The sequence below is a fragment of the Chiloscyllium plagiosum genome, chromosome 29, assembly GCF_004010195.1.
Source record: "Chiloscyllium plagiosum isolate BGI_BamShark_2017 chromosome 29, ASM401019v2, whole genome shotgun sequence".
Lineage (NCBI taxonomy): Eukaryota > Metazoa > Chordata > Chondrichthyes > Orectolobiformes > Hemiscylliidae > Chiloscyllium > Chiloscyllium plagiosum.
Genome location: NC_057738.1, coordinates 17,920,948 through 17,935,806, shown reverse-complemented (window position 1 = coordinate 17,935,806; position 14,859 = coordinate 17,920,948). Strand labels below are relative to the sequence as shown.

The following is a 14,859-nucleotide window of genomic DNA, read 5'->3' as shown; positions in this document are numbered from 1 at the left end:
GCCTATCTTCCTTTCCACCTATCCACTCCACCCTCCTCCCTGACCTATCACCTTCATCCCCATCCCCATTCACCCAGTGTACTCTTTGCTACCTTCCCCCACCCTCCTCCCTGACCTATCACCTCCATCCCCACCCCCATTCGCCTATTGTACTCTATGCTACTTTCTCCCCACGCCCACCCTCCTCTCATTTATCTCTCCACCCTGCAGGCACTCTGCCCCTATTCCTGATGAAGGGCTTTTGCCCGAAACGTCAATTTTCCTGCTCCTCGGGATGCTGCCTGAACTGCTGTGCTTTTCCAGTACCACTCTAATCTAGAATCTGGTTTCCAGCATCTGCAGTCATTGTTTTTACCTTGTAGTGTTTTGACACAACTAAGTTATTTAATAAAATATTTCAAAGTGCACTTAAGAATCAATGGGTACAAGGCCAATTTATCATTCAGGCTTACATTAACCCTTACAAGAGTAAAAACAATATTTAAGACTAAAATTTGAATAGCGGTTCAATATTGTTCTCAGCTCAAAATCTCATGATATCCTAAGTCCAATAAAGATAAAAGAGTTAAATTGAAACAGAGAACTGTGGATGCTGAAACAAAACCAGAAATTGCTGGAGAAAATCAGGAAGTCTGGGAACATCGATGGAGAGAAAGCAAAATTAATGCTTCGAGTCTAATGACCTTCTTTAGAAGGATCATTGGAGTGGATCAAAAGCATCAGAGAGTTTGCTTGCCCTTAAAACTACCGAGGCATTAAATAGCCACTGTGACAGGGGAATTTGGAGACAGGCCTGGTAGCCATTTTCAGTGCAGGAAGGGAGTACCTTCTTTAGGAGCCCCATGGCTATTAAAGACATTACCCCAATAAAAATCAGCTGTCAGTCCTTTAACCTTTCTCTCCACCCCACTCCAGTGACTCTAACAGGGCCTTCTACCTCTCTCAGCCTCTTCACTTAGGTCTTCCAGACAGGCCTATCCATAAGACTGCACTTACCTCCAAATCTGAGCTACATGACTCTTCTTCCCCATGGACTGCCTACAGTTCCAGCAGCAGCCACTGCTCGATCATGATGCTATCAGATTTACAAAAATGCCAGTCAATTATATCGGTAGGTATCTCTCTCGGGTGGAATCTCATTCTAGATGAGGGTAAAACTACCACTCTGAAACATTTAAAGTTGCTCCCACATAAAATTGCTGTGAGGCAAGCAAATTCTGAGTTGGCAGATTTAAGGCCAACTTCTCCACAATGGAAGATGGTTGGAGAGTATTTCCCCTCAAAATCCAGCGAAGACGTACATAAATGCCCCCTTGATATTCAATAGCATTGTAAGTATAAAAAATCTCAAATATTCTGCAAGCTTCCATTAACAACAAATCAAACTATATCAGCCACATAAATACTAAATGCAAGAACAGATCAGACTGACTTGCCAACTTCCAATTCCCTTTCCACCAGCTGTGAATCCTGTCAGGAGTGTGATGAAACACCTAGATAAGTGCAGCTCAAGCAATATTCAGGATGCTCAATACTATCCAGGTAAATTAAGCAGTCTTATTGATAAGGACCTCATCCACAACCTTAAAGCATTGATTTCCTCCAACACTACACAATGTGACTTCGGTGCATTTCAGCAATGAAATGGTCTGCAGCAACTTATTAAGGCTTCTTCAATAGCACCAGCCGTTCCTACAACTTCTACTATACAGAAGAACAAGAAGAACAAGTGCATGGGAACATCACCATCTGTAAGTTTGTCATATTTACGTATCCACCAACTGAGGTCGAAGCTGCTAATTTATAATAACGACACAGAAGATGCCACAATGTAGAGATGGCCTCTGAAGGATAGGTTATCCATTTTTAAATTTAAAGTGGTCAAGGTTATCTGATCATGATCATGGAGGAGCAATCCCCTCATGGGACAGCCAGCAAATGCAGCTCTCGTTCGGAGTCAGAGAGCCCCAGGGAGAAGAGGAGGTGCTTGTTGGGAAGTGAAACCTCTCAGGCAATTCCGAGAGAAGTCAATGTGTCTGGACTTCTGTGGTATCCAGATCTGCATCTTGAGTTCAAGATCAGGTCTCTGATGATCTGAAGACATGGAGATCTCAGCCAATAATTGCAGACATTACATACCAATTTTTCAGGAAAGTCCACAGGCAAAAAATATATTTTTTAAAAAATATTGGTTGATTCATTTTCAGAAAAATAAACCATTTATGCTAAATTTTTAAATTTAAACTCATTAATTAATTTATTGATAAATGCCTTATTTTTGGACTGTTGAATCAATCTAGAAGATCTTACTAATCATTGGTATTTGAATAAATGTTGGGAAGAGGCCAAGATACTTTATATACAATGTATCAGGACATAAGTTAAAACTTTTCACGGAAGATGCTATTTCAGAAAATAGAAAAATAATTCATTCATAAAGAAACTTACTGCTGAAACTAGAATGTTCAATTATCACACATTTTATGTAATTATCGACCAATCACAAATTCAAATACAAAGCAGTGCCTAAAAATGGCATAAAAATTTGGATCATTCCATTTTACCAACATCAGATTCAAAGCTGGGAAAAATAAGCAAGGCATACCGAGCAATTAATTTTGTGCTTTAAGGTAACATTTTTGAAAATATAGGGAAAAAAAGAACTTACCACAGTCACTGTACTGGCTAGAGGCAGACATTTGTCTTTTCCAAGTAACACTGGAGAATAAAACAGGGCTATTGTTACTTTTGTATCTATAGTAGATTGTGTTTATGTTTGTATGGAGACATGCTTCTATTTCTTTTATTAGCCAAACTTCCTTATTTGTGTCAAGTTGCTGTGGTATGCAAAATTATTCAGACATTATTACAAATGCTAGTTTGTTGCGAGGAGCTACTAATTTTAGAGAAATCAGCCAATTCCTAAAGTGTTGTCGTCTCCTACTTTATAGAAGTTGATTTCCAAAGCAGAATTTTTGGGTTACACAAAGATCAGGGACAGAGTTGGATGGGACCTAAAAATACTGCCCTGGTTGGCCTGCAAATTGGTGACTTTGCTCCTGACTGTAGCCATTTTAGGGCACACTGGTTTAGAGCTAAGAAGGTTGCTCAACCCCATGAGATGGGCACACAACGATATATAAAGAAAACCGGCAGTACTCTAGACCCTTTCTGCCTGCCTGGTTGCAGACGCAGCCAAAGGCTGCCATGTAGAGAAATCTCTACCGGGGTGCCCTGGCATTTTCTTTTTGGTTTATGTTTAATTTTTTTAAAAAGCACTTGGTGAGAAAGCATTTTCAGGCTGAAATATTTCTCAGTTACTCACTGCTTACTACACCCAAAAACTCCTATAAAGAGCATTCTCATTCAAACTACAAAGAACGGCTGTCTCCCCCAGGGTACTATTTAGGACTTGGGTTCCAATTCCTATTTCCTAGCCTAAAAGTGAAATTCAGCCTTCAATAGCTGCTTTTACTACTCCGACTGCAGGAAATGGGAGTGTGATAATGAAAGATCCTTATGATCTGCACTGAATCTTCATGTCTTAGACACATGTTCTCCTCTAGTCTCTCTGAAGCATGACCTGGGGTAGCGTTAACTGACATGTCATTTGAAAGATAGTTTACATCACAGTGATAAAAACTTATAGAACACTATAAATAAATATTCGGTAAAATCAGTCCAATTTCAGTTCATATATTAGTACAGGTAGAAGATCCTTTACCTGAACATCCAGAAACCAAAAAGCTCCGAAATCTGAAAGTTTTTTGTGAAGTTGTTCTCTCGTTAACAAGGTTGTTTGCCATGCAAACAGTTAACCCAAGTCGATACCCACTCGATGAATGTCACTCAGATGCGATGTGGCGGGGGGGGGCATGGCCAAGCACGTTCTTGCTTAGAAGTCTGCACCTCCGGTAAGACTTTTTAAAATTTTACCAATAAACTGTCACTTATAGTGAAAACTGAATAATTCTGAAAAACAGCTGGTCCTGAGCATTTTGGATAAATTATTACACATTACCAGTGTAATAAAATAAAGAATATATTTCATTAGCCTAATTCCAGAAGATTTCCTTAATGTAACATGAGATTTGAACAAGAATGACCCAAAGGATTTTAATTCCATTAGCATTAGGTTATTAAAATGTATGGGGAAATCAAGATTAAACAAAAAAAATTTGCAATATTTACACGGTTTGTTTTTGATTTACATTGGGTGGAGAAATCCTTTTTCTTCTGCTATTTCTTATCAGGAGGTTCCCTTCCTCCAAAGACATCCTTTGTCCATCAAACTGCTCCAGCTGTCCTCCCTCAACATTGCCATCTGTTGTTGGAGGTCCTGGCACAACTGTTTAACCTTCAGCACCTTCCTATACTGAAGTCACCTACTACCAGAAGTTCCATTACACTAATGTAAAAGTGATATTTTTCTGTCTGTAACTGGTCTTAATATCCATTACAAAGATGGTAACTTCTCCAGTCTTTTTGTTATCTTCACAAACTTCTGGTGTTTCTGTCTTATTTTTAACAATCAAACAGTTAATAAATTTGTCAATTCCAATGTGCTAGATATCTCCTGAGAAATGCGACATCACTAATAGAATGAACTAATCAATATTCTGGAACTCTTGAATTGTTTGGTCATGGTTTGGGTACACAATGTGGGACTATATTTAACCACAAAATAATTTAAGGCAATTATTTCCAAAAAAAAAGGTATCTTATGAGAGGCTGACACCTATTTAGCCTTTCCTGATGAAAGGCTTATGCCTGAAACATCAATTCTCCTGCTTCTCAGATGCTGCCTGACTGGCTGTGCTGCTCTCCAGCATCTGCAGTGCTGACTTTCTCCTGCCACCTATTTATGGCAAATTGAGCTCTCCCTGAGGCAGCAAAGGTACTTCTAATTTCGAGGCTATTTATCTCTTGTCATGTGATAGGCCAACAGTAACTGAATTATAGTACACTGTAATAGAAGCAAAAAGCAGCAGATGCTGGAAATCTGAAACAAGTATGGAGAAACTCAGCAGGTCTGGCAGCATCTGTGGAAAGAGAAAGAGACTTACTGTTTCAAATCTCGTATAACTCTTCAGAACTGGTTCTGAAGATCTGAAGATGAGTCATATTGAACAAAGAGACCTCGGGGTGCAGATACACAATTTCTTGAAAATTACATCACAGGTAGACTGGGTGATGAAGAAGGCATTTGGCGCTTATCTTCATCAGAGCATTGAGTACAGGAGCTGGGATGACACATTACAGTTGTACAAGACATTGATAAGGCCACATTTGAAGTCCAATTTAGCAGTGTCCAATTCTGGTGGCACTGCTAAAGGAAGGATGTTATTAAACTGGAAAGGGCGCAAAAAAGATTTACAAGGATGTTACTATGACTGGAAAGTTTGAGTTATAAGGAGAGGCAGGATAAACTGGGCCTCTTCTTATTGGAGCTTAGGAGGCCGAGGAGTGAACTTATAGAGGTTTACAAAATTATGAGAGGTATAGATAAGGTGAATAGACAAGGTCTTTTCCCCAGGATAGGGGACATATGTTTAAGGTGAGAGAGGAAAGATTTGAAAAGGACCTGAGGAGCATCTTTTTCATTGCCTTGATAAGTTCTTATCCATTTTGGACTAAGGTTATGTTGAGATCTGCTGGATTTACTTGGTGGGACCCAAATTGAGCATCAGTGGGCAAGTGATCATTGTTGATTAAGTGTTCCTTTATAGCTTTATTGCTGACACCTTCCATTACTTTTCCTGACATTGCGTGAGATTGATGGACTTCAATTGGCCATGTTGGCTTTGTCCTGCTTTTCATGGACTTCCACATTACTGTGTAGATGCCAATGTTGTAATTGTTTGGGCACAGCTTTGGTAGTAACACAGTGCGTCTGGAGCATGTTTTTAGGGCTATTACCAGAATATTGTTAGAGCCCAGAATATTTGCAGTATTCTTTACTCAGAGAGTAGTAAGGGTATGGAATGCTTTGCCTGCAACGGTAGTAGATTCGCCAAGTTTAAGTGTATTTAAGTTGTCATTGGACAGGCATATGGACGTACATGGAATAGTGTAGGTGGGATGGGCTTCAGATTAGTATGACAGGCGGCACAACATCGAGGGCCGAAAGGCCCGTACTGCGCTGTAAGGTTCTATGTTCTATGCTTTCCCCCATTTCTTTATATCATGTGGAGTGAATCAACTTGGATAAAGGTTGGCATCTGTAATGCTGGGGGCCTTCATAAGGAGACTGAAATAGATCATTCAGTTGGTATTTTTGGCTAAAGGTGGATGCTTCAATCTTGTCTTTTGCATTATGTGCTGGGCTCCTCAGCATTGAGGATGCAGATACTTATGAAGCCTTCTCCAATTTAGTTTTCAAACACCATTTGGGACTGGATGTGGCAGGACTGTAGATTTTAGATCTGATTGGTTGTTGAGGGATTGTTTAACTCTTCCTGATTTGTGCTGCTTACATTACTTACCATGCAAGTAGTCTTGAATGCAGCGTCACCAGGTAGACACTAAGTTGTCAGATGTACAGATTTCTTAACATTGCATAACTCTATTTCTTTATATTGCACATAAGCATATAGTGTCTTATAGTACAGGAGATCATTCAACCCATTCTGCCTACACTAGGTTTTCAAAAGGACCATCCAATTTATCTTCACACCCCATTGTTTGCCTCATAATAGTGCAAATCAGTTCTGTTCAATTGAATGTCCAATCGCCTATGGAATCTAATTTCACCACCATTTCAGGTAATATATTGAATCAAAACACCATTACCTGAAATCAAACCAGAAATTTGTGAAAGTTTAGTCTTAAATTATTGGTGTAATATTAAATGCCTCTATTTACAAAGTTAAAAACCAGACGACACCAGGTTATAGTCCAACAGGTTTATTTGGAAGTACAAGCTTTCTGAGTGCTGCTCCTTCGTCAGTTAGCTAGTGGGGTAGGATCACAGAATTTATAGTAAAAGATCAAAGTGCCATGCTACTGATGCGATGTATTGAACAAACCTAGACTGCTGTTAAGTCTTTAATCACTTTGAATGTGATTATGATTGCAGGTTTTGATTAATTAATATGTAAATCCCAGAACTTCTTTCAAGTCACAGTTCAAAGATAACTTAAGTTTTTATAAACAAAAAGGTGACATCTCAGTTCAGACAATGCATTAAAGGTGTGAGGTTAGAATCTATCTGTATCCCAGCCTAGAGTCAGACTGGTTTTATTTCCAAAGTAGGAATTTTTATAAAATATCACATGAACTGACGACTGACAGATAGTGTACTTTTTGAATAAAATAGAATGAATCTGCAAATACAGATTCACCCCACAGATTTATACGTGCGTGCATGCGTGAGAGTGTGTGTGTGTGTGCACACGCATGCGTGTGTACATGCTTGATGGAGTGTGTGCATGGGTGTGACAGAGTATATGCCTGTGAGAGAGTGTGTGTGTATGTGTATGACTGACAGACTGTGTGTATGAGGGTCTGTGTGAGTGTGATCGTGTGTAAGGGTGTGTGTGTATGTATCCTTTTTTTCTGAATTTGTGTGTGAGAGTGTATACTGTAGTGGGGTCACCTGAACCCAAGATCCTGGTTGAGGCTATCCTCATGGGTACTGAACTTGGCTAGCAGCCTCTGCTCGGTGACTCTGCGTTGTTGCATAGCCTGAAGTCCGCCTTGGAAGATGGTCACACAAAGATCTGAGGCCAAATGTCCTTGACCATTGAAGTGAACACCTCTATGTGGCGATTGTTGAGTAGTGTCCATTCATCCATTGTTGTAGCATCTTCTTGGTCTTGCTACTGTTTATCACGTATTTCCTTGCCTTACCTGTCCTGCCCAAATGCATCATCCCGCACTTATCCAGACTGAATTCCCTTTGTCACTGAATAGCCCATCTGACCTGTCTATATCCTCCTGTAATCTGAGGTTATTGCTCTCAGTTTTTAGCGCCCCAACAATTTTCATAAAATCTGAAAATTTACTGATCCAATATTCAATTATTATATTTCTATACCACAAATAGCAAGGCTTTGTAGAAGAATAAATTGTTTTGTAAGCCAGCATGAAGGATAGAATATGTTAATGATTAAAATTTAGTAACATAAAGGATAAAGTGGCTTAAGGATTAAAATTTATTAATACTAACAACAAAGATGTTTTACTTAAAAACATAAAACAGTAACCATTACAAAGCAGAAAACATTTTGGTCATAATCCATGAATCTTAGCGAATATAGACCTATTGGCCAGAATCCCTGGGAAAGAACAGACAGCTTCTGTGACTGAACTAACTGTGATCTGTACCGGCTATAAAACTGTAGTTTCATTCAATCCTATCAGTCTGGCTCATTATCGTAACTGTGCTTGCTACTAAAATGAATAAGTCACCTAAAGGCTTTCCATGACTATGTTATAAACAGACTGTATTTCAAATAAAGTGTTGGAGATACCATCTATGTGTTTAGGTTCTCTCCTCATGCATGTTTTCTAATAAAACATTGATTTTGGACAAAGAGGTCATTTGTCTGAGCCTTGTTTTGGGTCGGTAGAAAACATTGACAGCTCCAACACCTGTCCCTGCAAAACCCCACTGAACACAGGCTTCCAGTCACAAAAATACCTCTCGACAATCACCTTTACTTCTTGCCACTCAGTCAATTCTGAAACCAATTAGACAAATTTCATTCAATCACATTGGCTCTTTGCTTCACTATCAGTGTCCCGTGTGGGACCTTATCAAAAGCTTTGCTAAAATCAAATTAGACTATGTCAATTGCATTGCACTCATATATGTACCTAGTCACCTCTTCAATATGTTCAATCAAGTTGTTCAAACATGACCTTGCCTTAACATAACCATTCTGATTTTAATATCTGCTTCTCCAGTTGCAGGTTAATTCTGTCAGGCAGAATTGCTTCTAAACTTTTCCTCATCATTGAGATTAGACTGTAGTTTGGCCTGTAGTTTCCCTATTTATCTCTTCCTCCCTACTTGAATAACAGTACCATATTGGCTGTCCTCCAGTCCTCTGACAGTTCTCCTTTGGCCAGAGATTAATTGAAAATTATTGACAACACCCATATTATTTCTTCCCTTGTCTCAACAGCATAGTATAAATTCCATCTGGCCTGGAGATTTATCTACTTTTAAGCCTGCCAGACCACTTAGATCCTCCTCTCTGTCTATGCTAATTTCTTTGAATACATCACAGTCCTTCTCCTTGATTTCTATATCCATTTTATTCCTCTCACTAGTGCACACCGACACAAAGTATTCATTTAGAAAACCGCCTACAACCTCTGACACCATGGACAAGTTACCACTATGGTCCTTAATGAGTCCTACTCTTTTGCAAGTTATTCTTTTTACCCTTTATGTAATTGTAAAATAGTTAAGAGTTTACCTGCTTTACCTGCATTTATCCTATCATGACTCCTTTTTCCTGTCCTAATTTCTTTGTTAAGAGATGCCCTTGCACATTCCATAGTCATCTAGATGTTGGAAGATTTTTGAAGGGCTCCAGCCCAAAACGTCGATTTTCCTGTTCCTCGGGTGCTGCCTGACCTGCTGTGCTTTTCCAGCAACATACTCTCAACTTCAATTTCATGCCTATCCTTGTCATTTTCCATAACTATCTTGAATCTAACAGCATTATGAATACTGTATGTAAAGTACAACCTCATTGAATTTTAAACACTTGCCTGGCTTAATTATCTGAAATCAAGTCCAGGACCACCCTTCTTTTTAGATTAGATTAGATTACTTACAGTGTGGAAACAGGCCCTTCGGCCCAACAAGTCCACACCGACCCGCCGAAGCGTAACCCACCCAGACCCATTCTCCTACATTTACCCCTTCACCTAACACTACGGGCAATTTAGCATGGCCAATTCTCACCTAACCTGCACATTTTTGGATTGTGGGAGGAAACCGGAGGACCCGGAGGAAACCCACGCAGACACGGGGAGAATGTGCAAACTCCACACAGAGAGTCGCCTGAGGCGGGAATTGAACCCGGGTCTCTGGCGCTGTGAGGCAGCAGTGCTAACCACTGTGCCACCGTGTTGGGCCTTCTATGCACTGCCTTAAAAACACTGTCCTGGATGTGTTTTAAGAATTTCACTCTCTCTAAACCTCTCATACTCTGACTATCCCAGTTAATGTTGAGATCTCCAGCTCTCACTACCCTATTGCTTCTACACTACTATGAAATTTGCCGACATACCTGCTCTTCTATTTTTCTATGAATATTAGGGGGCTTGCTGTATACTGTCAGCAATTGTGATTGCCTTTTTTTGGTTTATAAGTTTTACCTATATGGCTTCATTTGAGGAATCTTCTAAGGTGTCATTCCTCCTTCCTGTTGTAATTGATTCCTTGAGTAATCTGCAACACCACTCCGCTTTTACTTACTTTCTCATCTTGCCTGAAGAATATTCTGATATATTGATCTGCCCATCCTGTGCCTCTCTCTTAACCATGTTTCAATGACAGCAATGTCATCATATCTCCTTGTGCCCTCAACTCAATGACCTTGTTTATCAGACTCCTTGCATTAAAGTAAATACCACCCAATCTTGCCAAACTCCTTGTACCTTAACTGACATTTAATTACTATGCCTTCTTGACTCACTTACCATCTCTTCTAATTTTGACCATGCATCTGGACATTCTCTCAGGATCCCACCCCCTGCCAAGTTAATTTAAACCATTCCTGATAGTACTAGCAAAACTTCCTGTCAGGAGATTGGTTCCATTCCAATTTAGATGCAATCCATTCACCTTGTATTTTCTTTGTATTGTTCCCACTCTCCCCAAAAATGGTCCCATGTCCCATAAATCTAAAGCCTTCCCTTTTGCACCATCTCTCCAGTTACACATTTATTTGTTCTAACCTCCAATTTCTATATTTACCAGCTCATGGCATTGGAAGTAATCCAGAGATTTCTATCTTTTAGGGCATTTTAAAAGATCTACTTTCTAGACCCTAAATTCTATTGTCAGGACTTCATTCCTTTTTCTACCTATGTCATTGGTACCAACTTGTTTTCCTTCCCCCTTCAGAATGTCCTACAGCTGTTTCATGATATCTCTGATCGCTGACAATAGGGAGGCAATATATCATCCTGGACTCTCTTTTCAGCCAAAGCAAAGTCTATCTATCTTCTTAACAACTGAATCCTCTACCATTACAGCCCTGCAGTTTTTCTTCCTCCTCTCTTGTGCTGCAGACGCCACATGGCATCATGAAATTGGCTCCCAAGCTTTGTTCTGCACAGTCATCGTCTCCATCATCATTGGTGGTCCCTCACAGGTGAGGATGTCTCTTTTCCACTCTCAGGGTGAGTCTGTAGGTGGCTACACACACTGATGCAGCTCTGATACACTTAGGGCAGAAGGCATTCACAGGAAGATGTGGATGGGGCATTGGTGTGGCAGCACCCTCCCCCCGACACTACCTTTGCCTGTCTTCCGCCTTTTCTCAACAGCAAATCTTGAGGAACTCAACACCTTACCGAATGCCCCTCCTCCAATTTGAAATGTCTTGAACCAGTGATTGTGGCACAGTTGTGGGCGGCACGGTGGCACAGTGGTTAGCACTGCTGCCTCACAGCGCCAGAGACCCAGGTTCAATTCCCGCCTGAGGCGACTGACTGTGTGGAGTTTGCACGTTCTCCCCGTGTCTGCGTGGGTTTCCTCCGGGTGCTCCGGTTTCCTCCCACAGTCCAAAGATGTGCAGGTCAGGTGAATTGGCCATGCGAAATTGCCCGTAGTGTTAGGTAAGGGGTAGATGTAGGGGTATGGGTGGGTTGCACTTCGGTGGGGCGGTGTGGACTTGTTGGGCCGAAGGGCCTGTTTCCACACTGTAAGTAATCTAATTCTAGGTGTGTATGGAATGCACATTTCACCTGTGAGGCCTTAAGGGTATCACTGAAGCACTTCCTTTGTCTATCTGGGGTTTGCCTGCTGTTCCAGAGCAGGAAGTAGAGCACCTGCTTGTGGAGTCTAGTGTCAGTCATGTGGACACTATGTCCAGCCCATTGTAGCCGCTCAAGGATGGTCAGTGCCTCGATGCTGGGGATGTTGGCCTGGTCATGGACGCTGGTGTTGGTGCATCTCTCTTCCCAGATTTGCAGGGTCTTATGCAGACAGCGCTGTTGGTACTGCTTCAGTGCCTTGCTGTGGACAGTCATTGTCTCAGAGCCATATAGGAGGGTGGGAACCACCACCATCTCCTCCAACATTACGCAAAATGGTATATCTAGTCAAAAGAAGATGACCACAGAGGGCCCGTGCATGACCTCCGTTCTCTACTCTGCTTGGGGTTCACCCATGTCCCTTCTTCCTGTTCAGTCTTCACCTGTGATGAGAGCCAACTCACTGAAAGTGCTATCCACAATATGTCCAGTATCATGGATGCTCTACAATGAATTCTCCAAGATGTGGTTAGCCAGTATCCTTTGTTGGACAAAATTCAGGCACGCATAGTCATCATGGACAACTGAAGCTTCCATGATCTGCCACACAGTGAAGAAAGAGCATATCACAGCTGTGAATTCTACTACCATAACTTCCCTTGAACCCTTTAGGTTACAAACTTCTTGAAAAAAAAACTCTATAAGAATCTTATAAACTTACAGCCCTTAGCTAACTTTAGTTCCCTTATCCTACTTTGATTACTTACATTATTATATTAGCTCTGTCACTTTTTCCTGTTGTTTCTCAGTTAATCCTTTCTTCCAAAAAGTACACTTTTTGAAATCATGAACCAATTAACTCATCACTTGATTACTGATTGGTGTATGCTATATATGTTTGTTATTTATTACTGTATAAATGTACTTTAAAATGAGAATTTTGCATTAATTTCAAACCATTTTCTTTGTTAGCTTTTATTCATTTCCACCTTTATATTTGTTTATAGGTGTAATTATAATTTTATATAATTTCATCATTGCCTATTGCAAATGTTTATTGGTGAATTATACTTATGTGTATGCATAGCCTTCTCAATTACATTTGTCATCAATTTGTTTTCACTGAATGGTTTTGCAGAAATTTCTCATAGACACTCCTCTATTTGTATAGATTTTGCTGCATTGCATGTTTGTTTTATCATTGTTGTATACCTTTTAATTTGTATATGTTTATATATGTCGCTACTGTGAGGATTTGTTATTATTGTACATAGTGACTAATTATTAGTTATTATACATATTGTTCAGTACTGCAGACACTCAGTCATATCTAATGTATAGGTTTTCATCATTATACATGTATTTGTCTTCCTTGTATAGATATTGCACCATTGCATAAGGTTTTTTGTATAGGTTCCTTACCTTTAGTTGTTTATTTATTGTTATTGTAGATTTATTACAATTGCATGTTGTTTTCTTCAAGTATATATTTTTGACCATTATATAAGTTCATTCATTCCTGTTGTATGGGTTTAGTAAAAATTTATAATTTAATTATTGTTATTCTACTTATTTCTTAGCATTATATAAGTTTATCAACCTCTTTCTTACTGTGAGGTCTCCATCTGTCATTTAGTATATAAATTGCTATGACATATATTCCATCCTACCTGTAAATATGTTCATTGGTATGGTGTGAATTCCTTATTGTATGAATGCATTTATCCCTATGAGTATATATTCATTATTATCTGCAAGTGTACTTCATACTATCATCCATATTATTGTCATGTATTGATTGTGAAATATTCCTTACTGTTGCGATTTAAACTTCATTTCAATAGTCTATATTTCTTACCATTAGGCTTACTGTTGGGAATTGTATTGATCGCTGTGGTATATATTCCTTACTGTTGTGCACTGTATTTGATTGTGCTTGTATGCATTCTTTACTGCTATGAACTGTATTGGATCACCATGGTTTATATTCCTTATCATATTGGTCACCACAATATATATTCCTTACCATTATGAACTGTATTGATCACTGTGGTAGATATTCCTTACTTTTGTGAACTGTATTGATCACTATAGTATATATCACTTGCCGTTGTGAACTGTGCTGATCGTTGTGATATATATTCCTTACCATTGAACACTGTATTTGACCACTGTGAACTGTATTAATTACTATATTAGATATTCCTTCCAATTATATGCTGTATTAGATCGCAATGTTATATATTCCTGACTGTTGGGCACTGTGTTTGTCACCAAGGTATAAATTCCTTTTTGTTATGAACTGTATTAATCGCTAAGGAATATATTTGTTATGGTTGTGAATTGTATTGATTGCTATAGTATATATTCGTTACCATTGTAAACTGATTGTTTTGATACATATTCCTTACCGTTGTACACTGTATTTGATCGGTATGGTATACTGTATATTCCTTACCACTGTATTTGATAACTATGGTGTAGATTCCTTTCCATGCAGGACCGTGTTGATCGCCGTGGTATATATTCCTTCCCCTTGTTAACTGTCTTGGTCACTATAGTATACAGTATATTCCCCACTATCATTATGGTACATATTCCCTACCGCTGTGAACTGTACTTGATCCCTATCCTTTATATGCCTTACCGCTGGGCACCGTGTTTGTCGCCACGGTATACAGTACTCTATATTCCTTATAGTTGTGAACTGAGTTGATCGCCACAGTATATATTCCTTACCGTTGTGAACTGAGTTGATCGCCACAGTATATATTCCTTACCGTTGTGTTGACCCTATAGCCTCCCTCACACTCTCTCGGTGGCAGTTGGTCTCGAGCTCCTCGGTGTAGAATTCAAACGCTGCGTCTCCATGGAGACGGGGACGCGCTCTCTTCCGGCGATCTTGCTCACCGCGCC

At 39.7% G+C, this 14,859-nt stretch overlaps 1 protein-coding gene across 1 annotated transcript in view; it reads right to left on the bottom strand.

Moving 5' to 3' along the window:
• Nucleotides 1-14,859, bottom strand: part of c29h7orf57 (chromosome 29 C7orf57 homolog) — a 142,659-nt gene extending 127,800 nt beyond the window's left edge. Inside the window, exons 1-2 of the mRNA XM_043718963.1 lie at nt 14,724-14,859; nt 2,669-2,718 (exon numbers count right to left, since the gene is read on the bottom strand). Coding sequence (XP_043574898.1) covers nt 2,669-2,699 — 31 coding nt within the window. The 5' untranslated portion in view covers nt 2,700-2,718; nt 14,724-14,859. The remainder of the gene's footprint in view (nt 1-2,668; nt 2,719-14,723) is intronic.